Below are 24,666 nucleotides of genomic sequence, written 5' to 3'. Positions count from 1 at the left end.
TTATAAAACAAAAATGGAAAAAAGCTCTCAAATATTGGCAATTTCAATACTTTTGGTGAAGAATAATATCTAACCAGAGTTTGGGTTGTCTCTAGGTTTAATTCATACCTATTCACGTTTTCCTTAGGGATAACTTAAGAATTAGCTGGAGAATGCAACAAATTCAGAAATATTATTATTAATGAAACATAGAAAAAATATATGTCCCTGATTTATGCAATTTTTACTTAGCAATTACTTTTAACTTTGGGGTATAAACCAACATTGGCCAGTGGGGGGAAAAAAATCTGACTTATTCTTTCTTCCCAAGCAGAACAAAATTAAATGGTACTGGAAAATTATGTTTATAACAGTATTCCCTCCTTTTCAAGGCCTTCATGGAAACTGAAAATAGATACTTGATTAAGATCCCAAGCATGTGCCCTTTTGGAAAAGGCACTGTGTTCTGTTTTCAGAATCTGGAGAGCAATGGAAGTACCTCTGGGCTTTCTGTCTTGCTCTCAGTGTCTTCCAAACACTTTGTGTGAAATTGAATGTGAGGCAACTCTTCCAGAGGCACAGATGAGTATGTGAATACCATTTTAAACCCATCTTGACCTTCAGAGAACTGTTGTGGTGCTTTAGTGTACTTCTGTTGAAATAAAACCTAATTAAGGCTAGTTTAGATAGAAATTTTTATGTATCTTCTCAAGATAAACCAGCTATTTCTTTTGGCTTCCTGATGCCCTTTTACCTTACTCTTTAACTACCACATAATTCCTCTATCATGTTCTTATCAAGGTCATTTTAAAATTAAAGAAGCACCAGGGCTGTTGCACATTTAAAATATGTTGAGGCAAAACCACATATGAGTGGTTTGTATTTTTAAACATTCAATAAGTCGTCCAGAAAAGAGAGCTATTGGTTTTAATCTTGTAAAAACAAGACTGGACAAGCAGCCTAATGGCCTCCTGGTGTGTCTACCTACCTATTCTTTAACTGAAACATCATAAGTCAAGATATGGATATGCATATCCAAAAGATCAGACTAAGGCCCTGATAGTATGTGTGACCAAAAGATTTTCCTCTTCTACTTGTAAGACAAAACTCAGAAGTTGTGAGAGAAATGGCTAGATTTTAAAGGCAATCTGTAATGGCTGAATCTTTTATTTTTGCCTCTTGAATCATACAGCAGTTTGTGAGACTCAAACATTTGGTAGCTGATTGAAAATAAATGAAATGTAAGCGCATTTCAGTGGAAGTAGGCCAGTTGCTAACATTCTCTTCTATCTCTGAAAGTTAAATTTCATTATTTAATTGGATTAAAACCCAGAGCAATATTCATCATAAGGGGGATTTCTATATAAGTTCATGTTATTAGAGGGGAAAATGGTCTCATGGCCTTTTTGGGTACTGATTTTGTCATTTCTTACGAATGGTTATTTGCAGTTAATCTTCTTGAAAACTTCATATTCAGGGACCATGTCTTTGAGAACATGGTTCTTGGATCAGTGTGCGGCTTCCACAGTATTGCGCCAGGCTTCTGCTATAGCCAGGCATGTTTTCTGTGGCTGAATTAGGCCTGGAGAATGTTGCATCTTAAAACCTGCTTTCCAGTGTGCATTTGTAGAGCATAAGCCATCATCCCTCTGTAGACTCAGTACTTTCTACAAGGGATGGAAGAATCAAACCTTAAGTGCCATAAAATATCGGAGGGGTAAGGAGAAAATAGTACAAGAACACAAGTTTGAACTTGTACTATATGGTTTTATATGGAAGCTTTCTATAGTTATGCCTATATAACTAACTGTTTTTCTAACTACTTCTAAACAAGTATTAATTTAGTTATTTAGTATAGTATTGAGTTCCTTAATATGGAAAATTTCATTTCAGGTTTCTTTGCTTTTTTTTTTATACCATTGTAGTATCACAGCTATGGCAATATAAAGAAAGTAAGTTATCCTTTGTATTTATCATCAGTCACTTGCTTTTAAATCAGTTACATGCTTTTAATAAATTTGGAAGTCATTTCGGTGTGGCTATGATAAAATGTATAACAAAACTATACTCTACGAGAGTATGAGTGCCAAAGTACTGAAATAAATTAGAAAATGTTTAGATTATATAAATGGTATTATATCAACACAATAGAATTTTAAATGCTTAAGTAGTTTCTAGGGAAGAAATTAATTATTTAAAGATTCTTTATGTATACAGTGACTAAAGCATATCAAGCAGTATATCATAAATGGTAAATTGTTGTAGCTTAATAAGAACACACTCTAAGCTTTATTTTATAAAAATCTAAGTAAATTCGTGACTTTTGAAATTTTACATAGTTGACACAAGATTTCTCTAATATCATAGAATAAAATATATGTACTTTCCTGTGACAAAAAAAATGTGCCCTATGAAGTTTACAACAGGAATAAGCCTGATTCTCAAAGTTAATAAGAATTAACTTTGTCAACCTCCATAGGGAAAGGAGTCCCCCACAAAACACTTCTTACTGAAATGAATCCTAGCCTGCTATCTTTCAAGCTTTGGTGCATGAGGGTCTATAAGACTGAATATTCCTTAAGAAGTTTTCCAGAGTATAAGTTTTAAAGGGTTATCCTTATAATCAGAAAAATTCCTGAATAACAGTGAAGCAATTCTCCACATAAAATGGGTTCTGCTTGGGGCATCCGAGTGGCTCAGTGGTTGAGCGTCTGCCTTCAGCTCAGGTCATAATCTGAGGTCCTGGGATCAAGTCCCACATGGGGCTCCCCATAGGGAGCCTACTTCTCCCTCTGCCTGTGTCTCTGCCTCTCTCTGTGTGTCTTTCATGAATAAATAAATAAAAATTAATTAAATTTTTTAATTAAATTAAATTAATTTTTAATTAAATTAATTAAATTAAATTAAAAAATTTTAATAAAAAATATAAATAAATCAATTTGACAGTATACCTGGCCACATCATTTTTAAAAAAACAAAAAATGGGTTCTGCTCATTTGAAACAGCGGAATACACAGAGTTTTGGCAGAGGATGGGAAGTGTCTGTTTTACAACACATGATTTCTCTTTTTTTTTCTTTTTTTTTAATAATAAGTTTATTTTTTATTGGTGTTCAATTTACCAACATACAGAATAACACCCAGTGCTCATCCCGTCAAGTGCCCCCCTCAGTGCCCGTCACCCATTCACCCCCACCCCCGCCCTCCTCCCCTTCCACCACCCCTAGTTCGTTTCCCAGAATTAGGTGTCTTTATGTTCTGTCTCTCTTTCTGATATTTCCCACACATTTCTTCAACACATTATTTCTCATAATACCATGCAGAGGTAGAGGCATGGCAAACTCACTACTGAGAGGCAAACTAACTCACTACTGACCCTCTACTTTACAGTCTTTATAATATATACATGTGTAACCTCCATAGCTATTTAGAAAGTTGAAAGTATTTATATCCAAATATGTTAACCACATTTATAAAGACAGTACTAATAACAAAAATACATCCAGAGGTCAGTACTTGGCAAACAGCAGACTCAGTTGTCATTGAGATTAGTGGCTACATATTATTTGTGCCATTTGGGTTTAAGTATTTGTATCTACACCTGTAGATTATATGGCAGACAATTATAATGCAAAAAAATGAACAGTTCACATTATACTAATAGTGGTAAAATGAGAGTAATATGTTTTCTAGAGTTTTTGAATAGAAAAGTATACATATATTTGTGTGTATATACACATATACTGATTACTTTCTTCCCTCAGATTCCCTTATTGAATGTCTGCCAATATTTTAGAAAAACATTTTGGAAATATCATGTATTTTTATTGCTAAAGTATTATTAACTAAATAATTCCTATTCATTAAAAATGTATTATCTAATACAATTAAATAGACTTCTGTCAAGGCCATTATTGAGTTACATAACAAAGTAGAGAGATGAAATTATCTAACCACTATAATTCCTTCTATATGAGTAATACAAAAATGCAATCAATCATTCATTTATTGTCTCTCCATAAATTTGATACAACTATTTGGTGTTTATTCTATGCTTGGGTCTTTTGGTATATATATGTGTCTGTATATTTTTGGTATATATGTTCGTGTACATAAATATGTAATTTGTACCTATGTATAATTTTTGTACATATATAATTTATCTATAATCATAAGAATATTTGATCAAACAAAACAAGTATAACATTCAATAAAATTTAGCATGGAGAAATCATGCAAGAAAGAAAGGCTTCATGGAGGAGGTGGACCATGACTAGGCTCAGAAGAAATTATCCAACTTGGTTTGATGAACAGGAAGAAGAAACATGAAACTTTTATAGCTAACCTAAAAATAATTTGGTTCTCACTGGTTTTACTTATGCAGTGGATATTACTGCTCCCACTTGTCAAATGTCATGGCGTTCAAGGGAAGAGTTAGTTGCCAAGCTCAACCATCTTCTTCATTATATCAGGAGCTGTTTCAGTTCTATCCAGCAGTAGCTTTCCTGGGGTTTTCTTAAAATATGAAGATATTCTGGCTATAAAAGGCAGAAAAATCCTGGGGAAAGAAAATATGTCCTGGCCTTTCTCATCTCTCTAGAAAGTGGAGGAATTTAATGGTACAAATTCCTGTATTGTAATGATCCTAAAAACCAGTGGCCAAAAATGATGGCCTAGCTTCTCTCTTTAGCTCCAGACTAGGAGGTATTTTATTATAGAATTATATTTTGATATAAACTATTTTTTCATAATATATTTAATTTTCATAATATATTTAGTTGGATATGATTAACCTCACCTTCAAAGTAACATCACAGAAAATATCTGGATAGTACTTTTCAATAGTTCAAATCATAAAATATTAGACTACATTTGTATTATGATTTCAGTAAATCAGGAATCTTGAGCCAATTTTTCTCCAATATGACCAATGTTTAGGGAGTCATTTGGGGATTTTTCGTAATACACTAACTCGTTCAGAAGGCTAGGACAAAGTGACCCCTACCACTTAGCTACTAAAGTTAATGGGGGTTAAGAAACCATTATCATGTCCATGTGCTATTTTTTCATCCTAAAAGCTTTACATTGGCTAGGTTTTGTTGTGTGTCATGTCTTTGCATCCATTTCATAAAACACTGCAAATCCATAATGTCTTCCCAAGTGATCTCAAAGTACTTATTTATTTATTCTTGTAATATTAAAATGGCTCTTCCTAGCCATGTGGCATGTCACAGTGATTTATTGAAGGGAAAAATTCACAGCCTGATAACATGTTGAATTCAGAATGTGCTCCTAATAAAAGTCTATATAGATTCTGTCCAATGCCATTTATGAGGAAATTTCCATTTCATTTAGAATTCTTTGTCAAGTATTGAATTCATTTAAGCAGTTCAGAAAGAGAGAGAGAGAGAGATCCATCATTTTTCTGCTAGTAAAGAAGATTATGTAAGCCAGAGGAAAAATATAGCTCAAAGTTGAAATATAATGACTGTGACTAATGTTAATGTGCTGCTCTTCCTTTCTAAAATTACAGAAAACATGGACAGTAGTTAGAGGTGACTGGTAATGTTCTTTGCTCCCAAAATTCCATCATAAGAGGTGGACATTTTAATTTGATGCATTTTAATTAATATAATCAGTAATGAACGTCAGCCCACCAAACTTTCATCAAACTATTTTTGATTTGGCATGAGTATTAATGTATTAAACTATTTCATATGGCATCCGTATACAATTAGAGATAATAAAATAAATTAATCAGTATAACCCATTCTTTCCAAATCACTCACACTGAATGCTGTATACTTTTTTCTGTCTGAATCAGGTCAGTAGTTACACATTGTTTTAAATATTAGGACTTTAATTTTGTTAAATTATTAGTACATAATCTATCAACAATGTTAATAGAGTCAAATGTGATCACTATCATTTTTCACACTATGACAAAAATTTTCCAAATTAAATGAATAAAAGGGGAGAAAAATCACAATTTGCAATGGGGTTTTGTTTCTAGAAATTAAATGCAACCAGCTCATCTGAAGGAAGCACAGTTGATGTTGCTCCGCCCCGGGAAGGTGAACAGGCTGAAATTGAACCTGAGGAAGACCTTAAACCGGAAGCTTGTTTTACTGAAGGTAAACAAGCTCAATATGATTAAAATGCAGTCTCCCCGCTTTTCTTACAGCAACTGATAATACCTCACTTGAGGGCATATTTCAAAGAAATGGTAAAGGCATGTTTTTCTTTGTTTTTATCTTTTCTTCTGAAAAGCTAATTTATCTATATTTCCAGATTATATTATAGCAGTGACTGTGCCTGAACAATTAAAGATGATCTGATGTGGTTTTTTGTTGTTTTTATCCTCCAGAATGTGGAGAAGCTAACCCCATGAGATAAATGGCATTCTAGAATGTCATCTCATTGATACTGACTGCAGTCCCTTCAGACCTCATTGGCAATGTTGTGATTTGATTTATAGATGTTGCAGTAATTACACTCCATCCTTCACAGTTTCAAATGTGGTTAATTTGTGCTGTGATCATAGCTGTTTAGGGATGCAGATGTATTGTAAAACCTTGACAGGCAGTCAGTACAGGGCTGACTTGTGATCAGTAGTGTCTTGTACACAAATCAATAAAGATCTGCTGATTCGATGTGATTGGATTTAATCCAATGACTAGTAGCTCAGAGAGTTAGAGCAGAAGAATGGATGGAAATGAGAAATAATATGAAAACTAGGAGGGGGGAAGACAAAGGAACAGCAATACTGACTAACAAGATGAGTCATAGGTGTAACTAAGAAAAGCACTGAGGCTGAAAATAAATTACCTTGGGAAAACTGACAGTGGCTGATACCTAGGAAGATGGGGGCTTTTCTGTACATGAAAAGAAGGAAGTGAAATATTCAGGATCACGTCAAAAAATTAATAAACAATTTGAACATGCAGTTTTTCCCCAAACCTAGAGGTGTTCTTGGACCCTATTTCAATCAATGGCCTTGAGGCAAAGAGAGATCCTAGTATTAAAGAGGAAACTATACTCATGCAACTCTTGATAAAGTAATTTCTTGAATTTTAAGTGTTTGCCTGAATATATTTGTCTGAGAATGATTCATTGTATAGGAAGGATGCTGAAGATAACTAAGACATGAAGTAGCCAGTTACCCTATAAATGATGATCTGAGACTGGTATGGGGAGAAAACAACAAAGCTTATTTTTTCCTATCTAAGATTAAAATATATTTTCTAGAAAAGGTGGAGGTGGATGGGAAAGCAAAGAAGGTAGATAGAGGGATGGGCAAAATAGATAAAAGGGATTCACAGGTACAAACTTCTAGTTATAAAATAAGTAAGTCATGGAGATGAAAAGTCTATAGCAAAGAGAATACAGTCAGTAATACTGTAATGACCTTGTATGTGAGGGATGGTGCCTACACTCATTGTGGTGAGCACTCTGTGTGGATGAGACTACCGAATCCATATGTCGTACAGAATTTACCTTTGTCTAATTTCTTATATTTAATGTTATCTTTTAGGATGTATTAAAAAGTTTCCATTCTGTCAAGTAAGTATAGAAGAGGGCAAAGGCAAAATCTGGTGGAATCTTCGGAAAACCTGCTACAGCATCGTTGAACACAACTGGTTTGAGACTTTCATTGTCTTCATGATTCTTCTCAGCAGTGGTGCTTTGGTAAGTGAAATGCAAAGTGGTAAGAACCATGTTCTCATGAAACAGCTTATTTTCTGAAAATACCACAAACAGACATGGAGTTTAAGAAGCAAGAGAGGAAGGTATATCCATGGCTGGCAGAGCATGGCACCCAGGGTTTAACTGTGCAAAATTCAGTACAGAATAAATCAGAACTATGAATAAGCAGATGGAATTTCTCATCTGGTGTTTATCTAATAGATGTTTTCCTCACTGAGACAACCATTCACAGAGACATTCTGTAACTATGTTAACTTCCATGTCAAATACCATCCAGTTCGCCCTAATAATTATATTAACATTTATGGACTAAAAGTGTATTTGGTTTTCTTTATGTATAATCAATTTATTCTTCAAAATAAGCCAGATCATTCAGGGAATCGTTGAAAATAATGTTGGAATAGGCCAAGTCCATCTCTCATTAAAGAACTTCTAGTTATATCCTGAGTTCATATTACTTCTCTAAAAACATATCATTACAGCAGCAATTGAGATAGAGATGTTGAGGTGAGAGGCAAGAAAGAAAGAATATACTAAATCAGAGAAGATGTTGACATTTCCCATGCCAACATTTTCTGTTAGTTTTAGTCTTCAGATTTTGTTCAATGTTTGTCAGATATTAGCTAATATTTAGTAGTAATTTCAAATTACTACTTTGCATCCAATATTACACTAAGCAATTTTATCAAGTATTTGGGGGAGACAAGTCATTCAATTCAAGTAAAATAAAAGCATTCTTGATTCACAGGCTTTTGAAGATATATACATTGAACAGCGAAAGACTATCAAAACCATGCTAGAATATGCTGACAAGGTCTTCACTTACATATTTATTCTGGAAATGCTCCTCAAATGGGTAGCTTATGGATTTCAAACATATTTCACCAATGCCTGGTGCTGGCTAGATTTCTTGATTGTCGATGTAAGTATCCTGAGTGATTTTTATGAAATTATTTTTAAAAGAGATAAGTTTCACATTTCATATACTCCTATAATTAAAACCTTGACTTTTGAGAACCTGGTTTTACTAATGCTAACACAACTTTGCAGTGAAAAGAAAAAAAAAAACTAAAATAAATGTAAAAATTAGGAAAGCTTCATAGGAAATGATAGAAGAGGTACTAAAAATGTAGACAGTGTAAAGAAAACACAGAGTGTTCTATGCCACAAGCAGACAGTTATTTTTCTAAAAGTTAAGGACCTCAAGGTAAGGAAAAGCTAAAAGTCTGTTGACAGATCTAAGCACTTAGCTTATAGTCACAGTTATATTTTAAAAAATAACTCCAGAAGGTAAAATCAAGGGATATAGGGTCAGGACTTGTGAGATTGTATTTTAATTCCTTACTAGAGTACCTGTTACTAAATAATGTTAAAAAAACAAAACAAAAAAAAAATTTACTGCATTCACTCAGCCACATACCCACAGGGACAATAAAATACATTTCCATCCTTCAATCAATAGTTAGATATCCCAGAACCTATTCAGAAATTTACCACGCAGAGAGTTAGGTGTAGGAGCCCTGCTCTGAATCTGATTACCCTGGGGTGAGTAGTCATAAAAACATTACCAATTATAGGATCTGTCTGACTTGTAGCCTATTTACTTATTCCAAGCAATGAAGAAGCAGTGGGGAAAATGACAGTCATCTGATTCTTTGTAGTCTGTGATATTCCACTGCACAAGGCTTCACAGCCTCCCAACAAAACAAGGTACTTTAAGCACTATCTCGAGCTGTTCCCTAGCAATAATAAAGCACTTTATTTTTAGCTCTAACACTTGCCAATATGAATCAATAATTGCTGTATGTTTACATTCATTATTTTTAACATTTTGATAAGTATGGGCCTATCTAAATTCTACTCCCCTTTTTCACACACATACATACTTATAGTGCTATAACCAAAATGTGTCTAACCCTTTGAGTTGATAAGAAATCTGCTACCAAGTCACTTTAATAGACCAGAAATGATTTCCAATTTCCATGGTTGGCTTTTAATGGATAACAGAGGTGAATTTTAATGTTATCCTGAAAAGCCATCCATAAAGGGAAGTTTAACATTCTTATAATCTGCAGCTGAAATGGGCTTCAAAGAATATCTAGGCCTTATTCTAGACATTAGGAAACTGAAGCCTCAGTTTAAATATTTTTTTTAAGATAAAAAAAACTAAGTAACAAAGCTGAGCTTAGTGTCCCAATCCTAATTCTCAATTCCCTTCTCCTTTACTCCAGGGGTTTACTATCTGCTATAAATATAATACTGTATTTTCAGATTGGCTTTGGGATTTAGCATTTATAGTCTTTAGTTTCTCCCTGAAATGATGCAACACTAAATACATTTAAGAATCCTCTATGGTTCAGAAAGATTTTCTCATGCACGAAGATCATTTAGAAATGTGATAGAACTTCTCCAGCGAATTCTGAAATTTACTGAAATATTTACACTTACTAAAAATTTTACATTTACTGAAATACTACCTTGTACTTCAGGAATTTCCATATATTTGGCCCATATAGAAAATATGAGTAAGATGCAAAAAGAGCAGGGGTTTTGTATCATGCTTGTATCCTTAGAGACACCTAATATAGATACTTAAGTATCTACTGAATAAAGTCTAAATGAATACATTTAATTTCAAAGAATGTGCCAAAAAAAAAAATACTTCCCTTTTAAATAAGCCTCAACTGGTAGATTGAAACGGAGTAATTAAAGCCTTCTACTTTGGGACAAGTTATGTTGACTTAAATGGGCTTATTCCTGGATCCCTGGGTGGCTCAGAGGTTTAGCACCTGCCTTCAGCCCAGGGTGTGATCCTGGAGTCTTGAGATGGAGTCCCACATCTGGCTCCCTGCATGGAGCCTGCTTCTCCCTCTGCCTGTTTCTCTGCCTCTCTCTCTCTATCTCTCATGAATAAATAAAATCTTTAAAAAAAAATAAAAAACAAGTGAAACCATATATTAGCACTTAAAATAATTATAGTATTTCTTATATAGTTTTTTACCTTATTCCCTTGTTCTTCTAGATCAACAATAATATATCTGCAAATAATGAATTCTTCTACTTTTCAAATTCACCTAGCTCTTATTTCTGTTTCCAGAAAATGTTATAATAATAATAATAATAATAATAATAATAATAATAATAATGGTAGTGGGAGAATGCTTTGTCATCAAAAATTATGCAAGTGTTTGGGTTGAAATGTATCATTGGAATGCATGGAAGTGATTATAAGGTTTTTACTCATTCTGCTCTCAAAAAAATTATCATTAGCCATTTTAAAGAGAAACATTCATATTATGTGGTTCATTAAGCAATCACAGAACTCCTAGGGTCTTCTTCAGAACCAACAAATCCCTCCTGCATTATTTCTCTTTCTCAGTTTTGCTGCCATAGGGATGCAGAAAGGTGTGAATGGCAGCTAAACCAACCCCCTGAAACGTCGAACACAGTTTCATATATTTGCTGTATTGTGAAGCATCTGGGTTCATATAAATTTATATTAAAAATTCAGTTTTTGTCAAAGGACTTGTTATATTTTGTACACATTAGCAAGAATGCCTTTTATGTTTAGCACAAAAAAAATGAAGATAATATTGAAGATTGGGGACATGTTTGCTGAGGTGAAAAACACACTGGAGTTAAAAACAGAAGACATACTCCAGTTAGGGCCTTGCCCCTTGCTACCTTTTCTTGGACTAGTCATTTGACCACTCTCAAGCAGAGATAATAGTAAAAAAGAATCATTTTAAGTTGTAAAGCACACTACCTGTATAGGGCATTATCTTCAAATTTTAAGTATATTACAAGTCTTTAAAATTATTTATTTCAAAATTCCCTTTAAGGTATATGAAGCTTTTTGCATTAGTTAACTCAATAAATGTTTTTGTCCTACACAAAATGGAATGAGGTCTATTAAAAGCTCAGTTCACTAATGCCCCACATCTCTAGGAACTGAGTCACCCCACTGTGGAGTGGTTATATGCAAGTGGTGTCTCCCAGCTACCTGAATCCCAAATGTCCTGATTTTGGCTATTACTTTTCTTTTCGTTTCAAAGCAAAAGCATCCTTACTTCAGGTTGTGAGGAACCTGCAGCCACTTCCCTTTAAATACCCAGTTCTCAAATAAAGGACTTAAAGAGCATGAGGGAAGCCTTCTGAAAGGAGTTCCAGGAGCCTAAAGAAGCTGTTAATGCTTCCCAAAGCAAAGGAGCCCAGAACATAGAAGCCTGTACATTCTCTAATAACCTTTCCCATCTTTCTGGTCTTCTGTAGCAGTAAACACTAGACAGAAATGAATAGCTCAATAAATTATCCTGCCACTAGTCATTTATTTTTCTGTTAGATTCTGTGAGATGTATGCTAAATTAACAATGAGGGAGCAGTGGCTCCATGTGCCTTTAAAGCTTCAGTTTGGTTTCCTTGTCACCCTTTAAACCATGTGTTCTTGGGCATATCCGTTTCCATCCTACCTCACAAGACCATGGAAAGATTCATTTAGACCTATTTTTCAAAAGCTCTTTTTACAAGAAATGAAGCCCCAATGCCTTTAAACCATCCAGTGGATGGAGTACAGAATTAACTCCTCCATATGCATCAAGGAAAGTACTACTTTTGTACAGTTCTTACAAGAACTGATAAGATAGCCACTCAAACCATTTTGTTTTTTATGGTTCAGATGAGGAACAAATTTTTTTAAACTGTATGCAAAAGGTTAAGATATGGCTTTGGAGTCAGGTCACTTGGGTTCAAGACCTAACTCCATCTCTTATTCCCTTTTTTTGCAGTGGGGAGAGAGGAGTGAGGGGCTTAACTCCCTCACCAGTGAGAAGGCAATAGTAGTATTACCTACTTCTTAAGATTTATATGCATAAAGCACTTAGAACCTTGCACATAGTAAATGTTCAATAAATGTTATGTTGAAAGAAAATCTAGGCAAATAAAGTCTTTTCCTCTCAAAAAAGGGCATGTCTTCTTTAACCTTTCACAAATTTAAGTAAAATTTAGTATGTGTATAAATATCAGAAGATGTATTATCACTATGAATTATAAGTTGAGAACTCTGAATAAATATTTCTTCATTACTATGAAACTACTACAACATGGTCTGACAAAATTTTTTTCAGGTAAAATTATTCCATTATTTATTTATCCAACACATATTAACTAAAGCATATTTAACCAGACAGTATTAGGGACACAGAGAGAAGACTGTTTCATAAAAAGTTTATGTGACCTGAAAGGGAAAAAGAAGATATCTAACCAATTGATTCTATTAAATGGTAAATGCTTCCAATACACATAACTAAGATACTACATAAATTCAGGAGAGAAACATGATTTCCAATCAATGATATTAAACACAGATCCATGGAGGATCTGGCTTTTGAACCAAATCCTGAATCCTCAGTGATATGTGCACAGGTTGAAAGGGGTTCCACAGGGTGAAATAACTAACGGGAAGGGTTTACATGTTTATAAAAATTGGCCAAGACTCTGTTTCCATTGGTAAGAAAAGCAATAACATGAAATGAAGCTGGCAACATAAGATGAACCCCCTACATGGAAGATGAAAGCCGCCACGATATGTCTGAATTTTATTTGGTTGGTACTAAAGAAGAGACACTACATCTTATGCCTTTAGTCGACAGTTTATTTCTAGGTGAACTATTAATATCTTTCCTTTTTATAGGTTTCTTTGGTTAGCTTGGTAGCCAATGCTCTTGGCTACTCAGAACTTGGTGCCATTAAATCCCTGCGGACGTTAAGAGCTTTAAGACCTCTAAGAGCTTTATCCCGGTTTGAAGGCATGAGGGTAAGAATAAAAGCTCTCTGATGATTCATATCAGAATTAAATGTAGGTTAATTATTTAGCTACAGAAGGGTACCATACTCTTCTGACATTTATTTCACGGAATTACAGAATTTCAGAAAAGGAATCTGACCTATCACTAAGGTTAGCCTCCTGAAACTGAGGTGTATTTAAACAGGTCCTCAGAAATTGTGGCAGAACTAGGGCTAGAATCCAGGTGTTCTGAGGAGAGTTCAAGGATGTTTCCACAATATCCAAAAAACATACACTGCCATTTATTTCATTTCATTGCTTATACATATCTAAATGATTTTTCACTACTGACATTCATCCTAGTAGGGGTTTTTCTTCCTCCCAATAGGCAGTTTGATTCCTCAAAAATCACTGGTAATGAATGAAAGGTAAAAGGTTTTTGTGTGCTTTATTTCTTCACTTAATATCAGTAACAAAAATAATCGTATAAGAAAACAACTCTAAAATGTAGCCTCTGATAAGCCTCTATACATCCTAAGCAACCAAAATAGGGGGTTAGAACAATTAGCTGGCATTTCAGGCAACCCCTGGGGTTTGCTTTAAAGATTGCCCTTTTAAGTGAGCATTCTGAATGAGGTTCACTTTTCACAGCATGTGCATTTTCCTCTCTAGCTCCATTCTTTAGTGTGTATTTTATGCATCTACACATAAAGTACACATTTATTTGGATACACAACCACTCGTAACACCCCTCAAAATACTACTTAGCAAAGGCCAGCTTTGTTTATTCCAGCATGCAAATGCACATGGATATTGACTTTCTCCCTGGCCATAATGCTTTTATGTTAGAAGTTTGGAGCAATAAAAACAAACACTTCAGCCTTGACTTCAAAATTCACTCAGGGAGTTTCAGGGAGAATGAAACCACTGTACAGACTTTCCAGAAGCATTGTAAGCAAAGACATATTTGGTTTTACATTCTAATTTCATTTCATTGCTATTTGATAAAAAAAGTCACAAGACAAGATAAAATTCATAAAAATTATAATACAATTTCAAGTTCTATTCAAGCCAATCTTTGCCATTACTGACAATACTTAAGCCGTCATCTACTTGCATGGTTTTGTATTAACAATTCCTTTTTGAAGGAAGATGAACAAAATAAGAAGCTTATAAATTTACTCTAATCTGAAAAAACATTGTTTGGCATTTTTAATTTAATTATATGGCTGAAATAATGTTCCACCTATAAAATAAGAAATATATCACGTGGTTATTTGATAAAGTTTGTGGACGTCATTTTACCAAATTTTAGGAGCAAAGAAACATGGCAAGTATAATATATATAACTTAATTTCTAAAAGAAATAAAATTTAAATAGCATATGAAATTTTGGATTTCAGGCCTTGATGTCAATTTAAAAATTCTTGAGGTTGATTTCTAACAACATTTATACTTTTTAAAAATAAAACAATAGTTTAACATAAATGCCTAGCAAAACAGTCCAATATGAATCAGATTAAAGTAGATAAGAAAAGACACTGTCAACCTCCATAGAGATTTCAAAATACCTATTAAGCTTTTGAATTTAATGAGAGAATAGGTAACTTAATTTCTCCTTCATGAAACAGGTCAGCTCAGGTAGATGAAGTAACCTATACCCCAAATGTTACCTTAAGTAACATGTACCCTACCCCAAAGTGAGTATTTGAGAGATCAGAATAACAATGAGGACATATTCGGTACTTTTATGTCCAGAGATAAATTCCATCTCATTTAATATACTTTTTAAAATTGGGATTTACCAATAGAGAAAAAAAGACACTATTATTCATAGTCATAAAATGTTGACTTGATCTGAGGAGGCTTATTTAAGGCATTATTAATACTTTATTTGAAGGGTTTGTTTAACCATGTTTTCAAATCATCAATCATTCATTAACACTTCGAAGTTAAAATGTATTGCTGAATGACAATTTTTCTTGTTGGTATTTAATACATCTTTTTTTTTCTTTTCTCCCCAGCATACAAACACTTTCTGACTCCATCTTACTATATCAGGTTTTTATTTCTTTTCACACTTTGGCATATTTTGCTTTCCTTAAATCCGTTAGCTCTTTAGTTGTGTCACTGTTTGTTTTCCCTTACCAAATATGTCCTAGAGCACATCATAAGAAATAACTTATCCACCTAGATTTTTATTTAACTCTTTTCACACCCATGTTAGTATTAAATAAATAAAAGGAACGGTTTTCATCTTAACGATCTGTAAGTGGCCTTCTCCTTTTCTCTTCCAGGTTGTTGTGAATGCTCTTGTTGGAGCAATTCCCTCTATTATGAATGTACTCTTGGTTTGTCTCATCTTCTGGTTGATCTTTAGCATCATGGGTGTGAATTTGTTTGCTGGCAAGTTCTACCACTGTGTTAACACGACAACGGGTAACATGTTTGAAGTTAGTGAAGTCAACAATCTGAGCGACTGTCAGGCTCTTGGCAAGCAAGCTCGATGGAAAAACGTCAAAGTAAACTTTGATAATGTTGGCGCTGGCTATCTTGCATTGCTTCAAGTGGTAAGTTGCCACTGTATGAGTTCTGGAAACATTTTCAAAATGTCTGACAAAAGATCATTTCTCTGATGTGCTTTGCTTGAATAATTAGTATTTAACGGAACAAAAGTAGTTGATGATAACACCTATACTATTAACTTAATTGACTTTAAGATGTTTTGCAGTATTTGATTACAAATTTTCCCAGTGTTCAACTTTTAGTATGTTTTAATATAGTCTTATATTCCTGCTTCCTGTTTGTTTTCTTACTATATTATCGAGTGCAATTGCACTTTTACTGTTTTTAGTTTTCTTTGACAATCATTGCCAAAGGAGCAATTTTATGTTAAAGTAACAATGTACATGTTTTAGTGATGAATTAAATGTATATATATTATTAGCCAGGAAATTTATTGCAACATCTAAGGAGTTTGGTTCTGCTATTTGTAGAAATGTAAATCTTATGGGGTAGATTTCAAAATGTATAATGTTTAATAATTTTTACTTAATTGACCACATATTAACTAATCAGTAATTCACTAATGAAAACAGTTGAGCTGTGTTTAAACACACCATAGGTTTGAATCACAGAGCTTATATTTTGGTATAAAAAGAATTTGAGACCAAGATGGATATTTTATGAATCAAGCCTCTAGTTCAATTTTTGTATAGAAAGTAATTAATATCTTCTGAGAGAACAAAGGAAATGAATTCCAGACTCTAAATACAATCATATTTTACTTCAATTCAATTTCTTCATTCAATTCATTTTAATCTCTTTATAGAGAATTTTATGATATCATACAAAAACTTACTTGTAGTAACACTATCAGATTTTCATATGATAAAATGCCATATTCTTGGATTAGGTTTTTATGTAGAATTCAAATATATATTGTTTACAGGCCACATTTAAAGGCTGGATGGATATTATGTATGCAGCTGTTGACTCACGAGATGTAAGTATCACTCAAATACTATTCATAGTTACTAGATTTTCCATAGTGAACATTTTTAACAATTTAAGTGAATGACCCAGATTTTTATAATAGCAATGAGAACATTTATAATTGCATATAGAAATGATCCTCTTAAGGTAATGCATTTCAATAAATATGGTATTTTGGTTAATATATGTCTGACATATATATCTAATATGAAAGGATATCTAACTGCATGGATCAGAAGACATGAAACTGGTCCATAAATGAGACTCAAGATTGGGAACATTGCTCATGAGAAAGTAACTTGCTTCTCCCTAACCCTGGAGGTTATGATAAACAGAGTCTGTGAAGCACCTTCCAAAAAAAAAAAAAAAAAAAAAAACAGGAAAAAAGCAAGTTTCAGGGAAATTCAAATTTGAAAATAGGAATTGAAAAAGTTCCTCAGAATATATGTCTATGCTGCATTCCTTTAGAAGTTGATATTCTATTATTAAAGCCATATCTTCAAGAACCAACATCTCCAGACTCAAATTTAAAATGCTGCAAAAAAACTTAAGACTATTAACAGGTTCAAAATGTTTGTTTATACCACTGTTATTTAAAGAAATATACAGGTAAGTCACAGTGGAAAAACAGATTCAAGAACCATCATAAAAATTATAAACTTTCATTCTCCTAGATCATACTAGTTTTAAAAAAGAACATTTTTTGCAGAACAGTATCTCACGACAAGGCAAAAATTGCTCTAGATTAAGTGACAACACTCACCAAATGTTAACTTAGTTTAAGTATTTATTATGTTTTAAAATATTATTTAATATTTTCAATACCATTTAGGTAAAACTTCAGCCTGTTTATGAAGAAAATCTATATATGTATTTATACTTCGTCATCTTTATCATCTTTGGGTCATTCTTCACTCTGAATCTATTCATTGGTGTAATCATAGATAACTTCAACCAACAGAAAAAGAAGATAAGTATTTCTCAGCTCTCAGATTTCCCCTGAAGTTCTGTCTGTTGTACATCCAAATAATCAGGATATTCAGATTCAAGACAGACTTAGATCATTTTTATATTCTTTTCAGTTCACTATTTGGTCAGTTCAGATCCAGAGTTTCCAGCCTCTAGCTGGTGGCTCCTCTCTAGATTCATCCTCTGCTGAGCTGCTATCCTGTCTTTGTGAAAAAAATGTGACCATGGCTTCAAAGCATCCAGTGGGCCTCCTCTAATGCTTCATCCTTGCTTACAGAGAATTTCAGAAATTATTTCCACTCAGGTTTCTAGCTGCATTTTCTTCCACATCACATTTCTATATCTACTTCCCTACTCTTCAGTCAATATCCACCATTACTACTACCACATTTTACACACATAGCTACATGGATTTTCTACCCTTTCTGAACAAGCCACACTCTTGTGGCTCCATGACTTTACATAGGGTATTTTCTTTTCCCGGAATGCTTTGCCTAGCACACCTCATCGGTTAAGACCTAGCTTAAGGGTATCCCCCTATATAAAGCCTGTTTCTAAGTTTTCAGGGTTTATTTTGATCTCTGCAATATATATATATATATATATATATATATATATATATATATATATATATCCTATACATTTTCCACCTGTTTTCATTTTCCTACTCCACGTGGCAACAAGACATTGTGTCTCATATATCTATGTAATTCTGATACCAGTTGCATTTTCTAGCACACCAGAAGTACTTAAAATTACTGAATAAAGAAGGAAAACTGTCAACAGTGAAATGGACTAAGAAAACATTTTTTCTTTCACAAAAATATATTTGAGACCCCTGAGCCTCCTTCTAAACATAATATAGTGAAATTAGGATCCTGTACTAATCAGACATTTATGTGATTATAGGTTTAAATAGTATTCAGAATTTCACATAAATGAGAAAATTAAAAACATGTATGTACGTGTGTATATATGTATATATGAAACAGGATATATAGCAAAAAACATATGAAACAGGATAATTTCCATTTAAAAATTGAGAAAAGACTAAAGACTCAAATATTTTTGTACAAATGCTGTTGTAACACATTCAGATTGTAACCAGTTTTATACTGTATCTTTACTTTGGAGGTCAGGACATCTTTATGACAGAAGAACAGAAAAAATATTACAATGCAATGAAGAAACTTGGATCCAAGAAACCTCAGAAGCCCATACCTCGACCAGCAGTAAGAATTACTCATCTTCTTTAACATTCTAAAGCCTTATTTCCATATGATGAAACTGGTAGTGTTCTGGATGAAAACATACTGAGTGATATCACCAATATATAGTATGCCCTAATTGTAAAGTTCATATTGTTTAACACAGTTCACAACTGCCACACTCGGTAAGAATTATTAAGTTATTAAAAAGGAGGTGATGCTCTCTACAGTTTGTCGATTGAAAACGTGCAATTTGGAGTGTCCAGTAACTGCTTCCATAGCAGACTCCATATTCCTGCTGCCACCTATTGCTGCCAGGAATGTACCCAATCATGTTATACAGCACCCTCTTGCCATTTAAATAGATGGGAATCTGGAAAACTCCCATCCCACCCCATTATTTCCCTCTACACTATTTGTTCTCTCCATTTGACGACTAGAAAATATTAACATTCTTAGAAAGGAAAAGGGTATCATCAAAATAGTTTGTTTCACCAACAACACAAAAAAGAAAGACTTATTCAGAATGCATACTCCGTAGAGCTTCATAATATACGAAAAGACATAACGAAGGATTATGTTCACAGAGCGGCACTCTAACTAACCTATCTTCTTAGATGGGTAAGGAATAAGGAAACTGAAGCCCCCCCCCCCAAAAAAAAAGTAAAATATCCTACCTAAAGTCATAAAGCTTGTTAATTGCCAGAACTTGGATTTTCTCATAAATCCTATAAATGACTTCCACTTTACCATATTTTTAAGAGTTTTGGATTTGAGGTTAGGAGTGATTAAGGGGGGAGGTAGGGGAGGATACACAAAAGGACATAAACCTGTTTTACTGATTATTTAAATATTATATTTTAAAGAAGAAAACTCTGTCAATTCATGAAACTGATTTTCAATAAGCTATGAAATTTTATGTTTTTATTTTAAATTATTAAGGATTTATTTCCCTAATAGAATTATATCTAATACCACATGAGTATAGTAATCTTTAAAAGTACGTGATTCCTGAGATGATTGCTAATAAGACAAAGAAAAAATGTCATTCATTTTTGTTGAAGCATGGATAAAGAACAGATGAAGAAAGAGATAAATAACACACAAACATAATTAAAAGAGACAGAATAAAATAGAAAATGACTTATTTTGAAGGAGAGAGAGATGGAAATAAGTTATAAACCAAAATTCCTGAAGTACTGATAAATGAATTAGGGTATTCATCCATTTAAAACTCTGTATCAATCTACTTTGTAAATCTTCCATTATTAGTTGTCATAATTTTTTGGTAAAAATTATCAAGTTATTTTAAATCAAGCAAAGCCCATGCATATTGACAGCTAACTGCCACCAATTTATGCCTTACTGAGCTCTGTCTTCCCATGGAACTTAAATATACTGAATACGTTTTGTTCTTATCATATGACTTTTTTCATTTCCTTTTGTATTTTAATGTGAAGAGAAATGGAGCACAAAAAATTGTTTGTAGTAATGTGATAAGGGTGTATATCTCATGGCCATATATGGAAGGCCTTCATCTGAAATTTTAGTCATTATTTATGAAATGTGCGTATTAACCTTCTTTTACCTCTCTTTCTAGAACAAATTCCAAGGAATGGTCTTTGACTTTGTAACTAGACAAGTCTTTGATATCAGTATCATGATCCTCATCTGCCTCAACATGGTCACCATGATGGTGGAAACTGATGACCAGAGCAAATATATGACTCTGGTTTTGTCCCGGATCAACCTTGTATTCATTATCCTGTTCACTGGAGAATTTGTGCTAAAGCTCATCTCTCTCAGATACTACTACTTCACCATAGGCTGGAACATTTTTGATTTTGTGGTGGTGATTCTCTCCATTGTGGGTAAGAATGGTTTAATTACAGAGAGGTACCAATGTAGGTAAAGCTCCCCCAGGCCTGACAGCTGTGTAACACAGAAATTAGATCTGAGAATGTTAATGTGTATAATTCTTAAGTTTACCACTACTGTTCATTTTCCTCTAACAGAAGAATGTCAATATTTGAAAAGAGAATATATTTAGAGATTTCAGAAATAATCTTTGTCAGTAATCAGCACATTTTATGTGTGGGGATAACTCTTCATAGAAACTGAGTGTATATAATCTTAAATTGCCATGACACTCTGAGGTTATTTAATTTTTGGATTTTCTAAAAATCTATATTGGTTTATAACATTATAGAATCATTGAATAAAACTCTGTTATCTTTAATTGCTAGTATTAGGGAATAGACCCAAATATTTAGTAAAAGTTTATAATCATAACAATCTTACTGTTTTCTTAAATCTTGCAAATATAAAGCATTCGTGTCGGCATAAGATATTCACTGTTTAGTTGATTTCTGTATTTTTTCCACAGGTATGTTTCTGGCTGAGCTGATAGAAAAATACTTTGTGTCCCCCACCCTGTTCCGAGTGATCCGGCTTGCCAGGATCGGTCGAATCTTGCGTCTGATCAAAGGGGCGAAGGGGATCCGCACACTGCTCTTTGCTCTGATGATGTCCCTCCCTGCCTTATTTAACATCGGCCTCCTGCTCTTCCTGGTCATGTTCATCTATGCCATCTTTGGAATGTCCAACTTTGCCTATGTTAAAAAGGAAGCTGGAATTGATGACATGTTCAACTTTGAGACCTTTGGCAACAGCATGATCTGCTTGTTCCAAATTACCACCTCGGCTGGCTGGGACGGATTGCTAGCACCTATTCTCAACAGTGCACCACCTGACTGTGATCCTGACACAATTCACCCTGGAAGCTCAGTTAAGGGAGACTGTGGGAACCCATCTGTTGGGATTTTCTTTTTTGTCAGTTACATCATCATCTCCTTTCTGGTTGTGGTGAACATGTACATCGCTGTCATCCTGGAGAACTTCAGTGTTGCCACTGAGGAGAGTGCAGAGCCCCTGAGCGAGGATGACTTTGAGATGTTCTATGAAGTCTGGGAGAAGTTTGATCCTGATGCCACCCAGTTTATAGAGTTCTCCAAGCTCTCTGATTTTGCAGCTGCCCTGGATCCTCCTCTTCTCATAGCGAAACCAAACAAAGTCCAGCTCATTGCCATGGACCTGCCCATGGTCAGTGGGGACCGGATCCACTGCCTCGACATTTTATTTGCCTTTACAAAGCGTGTTTTGGGTGAGAGTGGAGAGATGGATGCCCTTAGAATACAGATGGAAGACCGGTTCATGGCTTCGAACCCCTCCAAAGTCTCCTATGAACCCATCACTACCACTCTGAAACGCAAACAAGAGGAGGTATCTGCTGCTATCATTCAGCGTAATTTCAGATGTTATCTTTTAAGACAAAGGTTAAAAAAGGTATCAAGTGAATATAACAAAGAGGCAATTAAAGGAAGGATTGACTTACCTATCAAAGAAGACATGATTATTGACAAATTAAATGGAAACTCCACCCCAGAAAAAACAGATGGAAGTTCCTCTACCACATCTCCTCCTTCCTATGACAGTGTAACAAAGCCAGACAAAGAGAAGTTTGAGAAAGACAAACCAGAAAAAGAAAGCAAAGGGAAAGAGGTCAGGGAAAATCAAAAGTAAAAAAGAAACAAAGAATTATCTTTGTGATCAATTGTTTACAGCCTATGATGGTAAAGTCTATGTGTCAACTGGACTCCCAGAAGAGGTCTATGCCAAACTGACTGTTTTAACAAATACTCATGGTCAGTGCCTATAACAAGACAGTGACCTCTCCATCACTACAACTCTGTGAGTCAGGGTATCAACAAGATTGACAAGAGGTTGCTGTTTTCATTACCAGCTGACACTGCTGAAGAGAAACTAAATGGCTATCTAGACTGTAGGGATAATTGTGCAAAGTGATCATTGTAACTACACCAAACACCTTTAGTACAGTACTTGCATCCACTCTATTTTTAACTTCCATATCTGCCATATTTTTACAAAATTTGTTCTAGTGGATTTCCTTGCTCCCTAATTCATAGTTTATTCATAATACTATGTCACTATTTTTGTAAATGCCATTTAAGTTGAGAGAAAAGTATATGAGCCCTGTGTTCCTACTCCACAAGTCTCTCAAATGATCAGCAAAAGTGTTTTGAGAGATAAAATTCTTGCTCAAAACCAGAAAAAAATATTCTAATGTCAATAATTTCAGGTACTTCCATTTTCTAGACAGCTTTAATTTTGAAAGTGTTTTAGTCTGTTACATTTGTTTATATCTGAACAGTTATGTGCCTGTAAAGTCTCCTCTAATTTTTAAAGGATTATTTTTATGCAAATATTGTTTCAGCAAGTGCAAATTTTATTCTAAGTTCCAGAGCTCTATATTTAATTTGGTTAAATGCTTTCCAAAAACAAAATGAAAAAAAATCTAGAAAAAGTATATCTATAGTGTCACTTTAGAATAGTTGTCCCACTTTCAGCTGCAGTATTGCTTTGCCATCTTCTACTCTCAGCAAAGCTGACATTTTATGTCAATTCAACACCCCCTGTTATGTAAATAGTTATTTTATCCTGTGGTGCATGTTTGGGCAGGAATATATATATATATATATATATATATACACACACACACACACACACACATATATACACACGTATATATATAATCATATATATATATATATATATATATTCTGATAAACATCTATTAAATCAAATATGTACCACAGTGTATGTGTCTTTTGCGAGCTTCCAACAGGGATGTATCCTGTACCATTCATTAAACATAGTTTGAAGACTATCACTAATGCATGTTAATATTGCCTATGCTGCTCTTTTACTCAACCCATTCTTCACAAGCCTTGGTTAGAAGATGTCACATGTTGGTAGAGTTGGAAGACATACAGCTCTATCCAGTATGTCAAGCAGAATAGCTTGCAGTTATTTAAAAGTACCTTTACTTCTGAATTTTAATTCAACTTGAGTGTCATATGGTGTCTCTCTATATTTCAAAGAAACACACTGCATACTGCCTATTGTCAAAACCTATACTATCATATTTTGCTAAAAATATGTCCAAAACTTGTTTAAATATAAATAATGTAAAAATATGATCAATTTTATTTGTTGCACTTTGTACATAAGAAAATTATTTTCAGGTTGATGACATGGCAATTTATTTTACTTTATGCTTTTGCTTTTTATTTTTAATCACAACTCCAAACTTTTGAATCCATAAGACTTTTCAATGGATAATTTCCTAAAATAAAAGTTAGACAATGGGTTTTGTGGATTTCTTTGTTATAATATATTTTCTACCATTCCAATAGAGATACATTGGTCAAAAATTCAAACCTAGATCATTTTTTACTATGGTTGCCTCAATATTACCCATTATTCATGGAAATTTTTTTTTACTCAAACTTTTGTAGTATTTGCTTATGCAGACTAGTCTTATTTTTTTAATTCTTGCTATACTAGAGCTATTAGAGAAATAACATGGGCTCTCTCCTTTTTAGCCATGAACAAAGTGGCAAAGTTGTGCAATTACCTAACATGATATAAATTTTTGTTTTTTTTG

At 33.8% G+C, this 24,666-nt stretch overlaps 1 protein-coding gene across 6 annotated transcripts in view; it reads left to right on the top strand.

Annotated features, from left to right (window-relative positions):
* SCN3A (sodium voltage-gated channel alpha subunit 3) overlaps positions 1 to 24,369 on the top strand; it is a 104,767-nt gene extending 80,398 nt beyond the window's left edge. For all 6 annotated transcript variants that reach the window (XM_038584693.1, XM_038584692.1, XM_038584695.1 and 3 more), the window contains 10 exons: positions 5,992 to 6,112; positions 7,513 to 7,667; positions 8,434 to 8,607; positions 13,375 to 13,497; positions 15,765 to 16,037; positions 16,919 to 16,972; positions 17,795 to 17,932; positions 19,059 to 19,163; positions 20,740 to 21,010; positions 21,526 to 24,369. In XM_038584693.1, the coding sequence (XP_038440621.1) occupies positions 5,992 to 6,112; positions 7,513 to 7,667; positions 8,434 to 8,607; positions 13,375 to 13,497; positions 15,765 to 16,037; positions 16,919 to 16,972; positions 17,795 to 17,932; positions 19,059 to 19,163; positions 20,740 to 21,010; positions 21,526 to 22,721 (2,610 nt within the window). In that variant the 3' untranslated portion in view covers positions 22,722 to 24,369. The remainder of the gene's footprint in view (positions 1 to 5,991; positions 6,113 to 7,512; positions 7,668 to 8,433; positions 8,608 to 13,374; positions 13,498 to 15,764; positions 16,038 to 16,918; positions 16,973 to 17,794; positions 17,933 to 19,058; positions 19,164 to 20,739; positions 21,011 to 21,525) is intronic.
* The last annotated feature ends 297 nt before the right edge of the window (positions 24,370 to 24,666 follow it).

Source organism: Canis lupus, chromosome 36 (genome assembly GCF_011100685.1).
Source record: "Canis lupus familiaris isolate Mischka breed German Shepherd chromosome 36, alternate assembly UU_Cfam_GSD_1.0, whole genome shotgun sequence".
Classification (NCBI taxonomy): Eukaryota; Metazoa; Chordata; class Mammalia; order Carnivora; family Canidae; genus Canis; species Canis lupus.
This window is presented reverse-complemented; position numbering and strand designations above follow the sequence as displayed.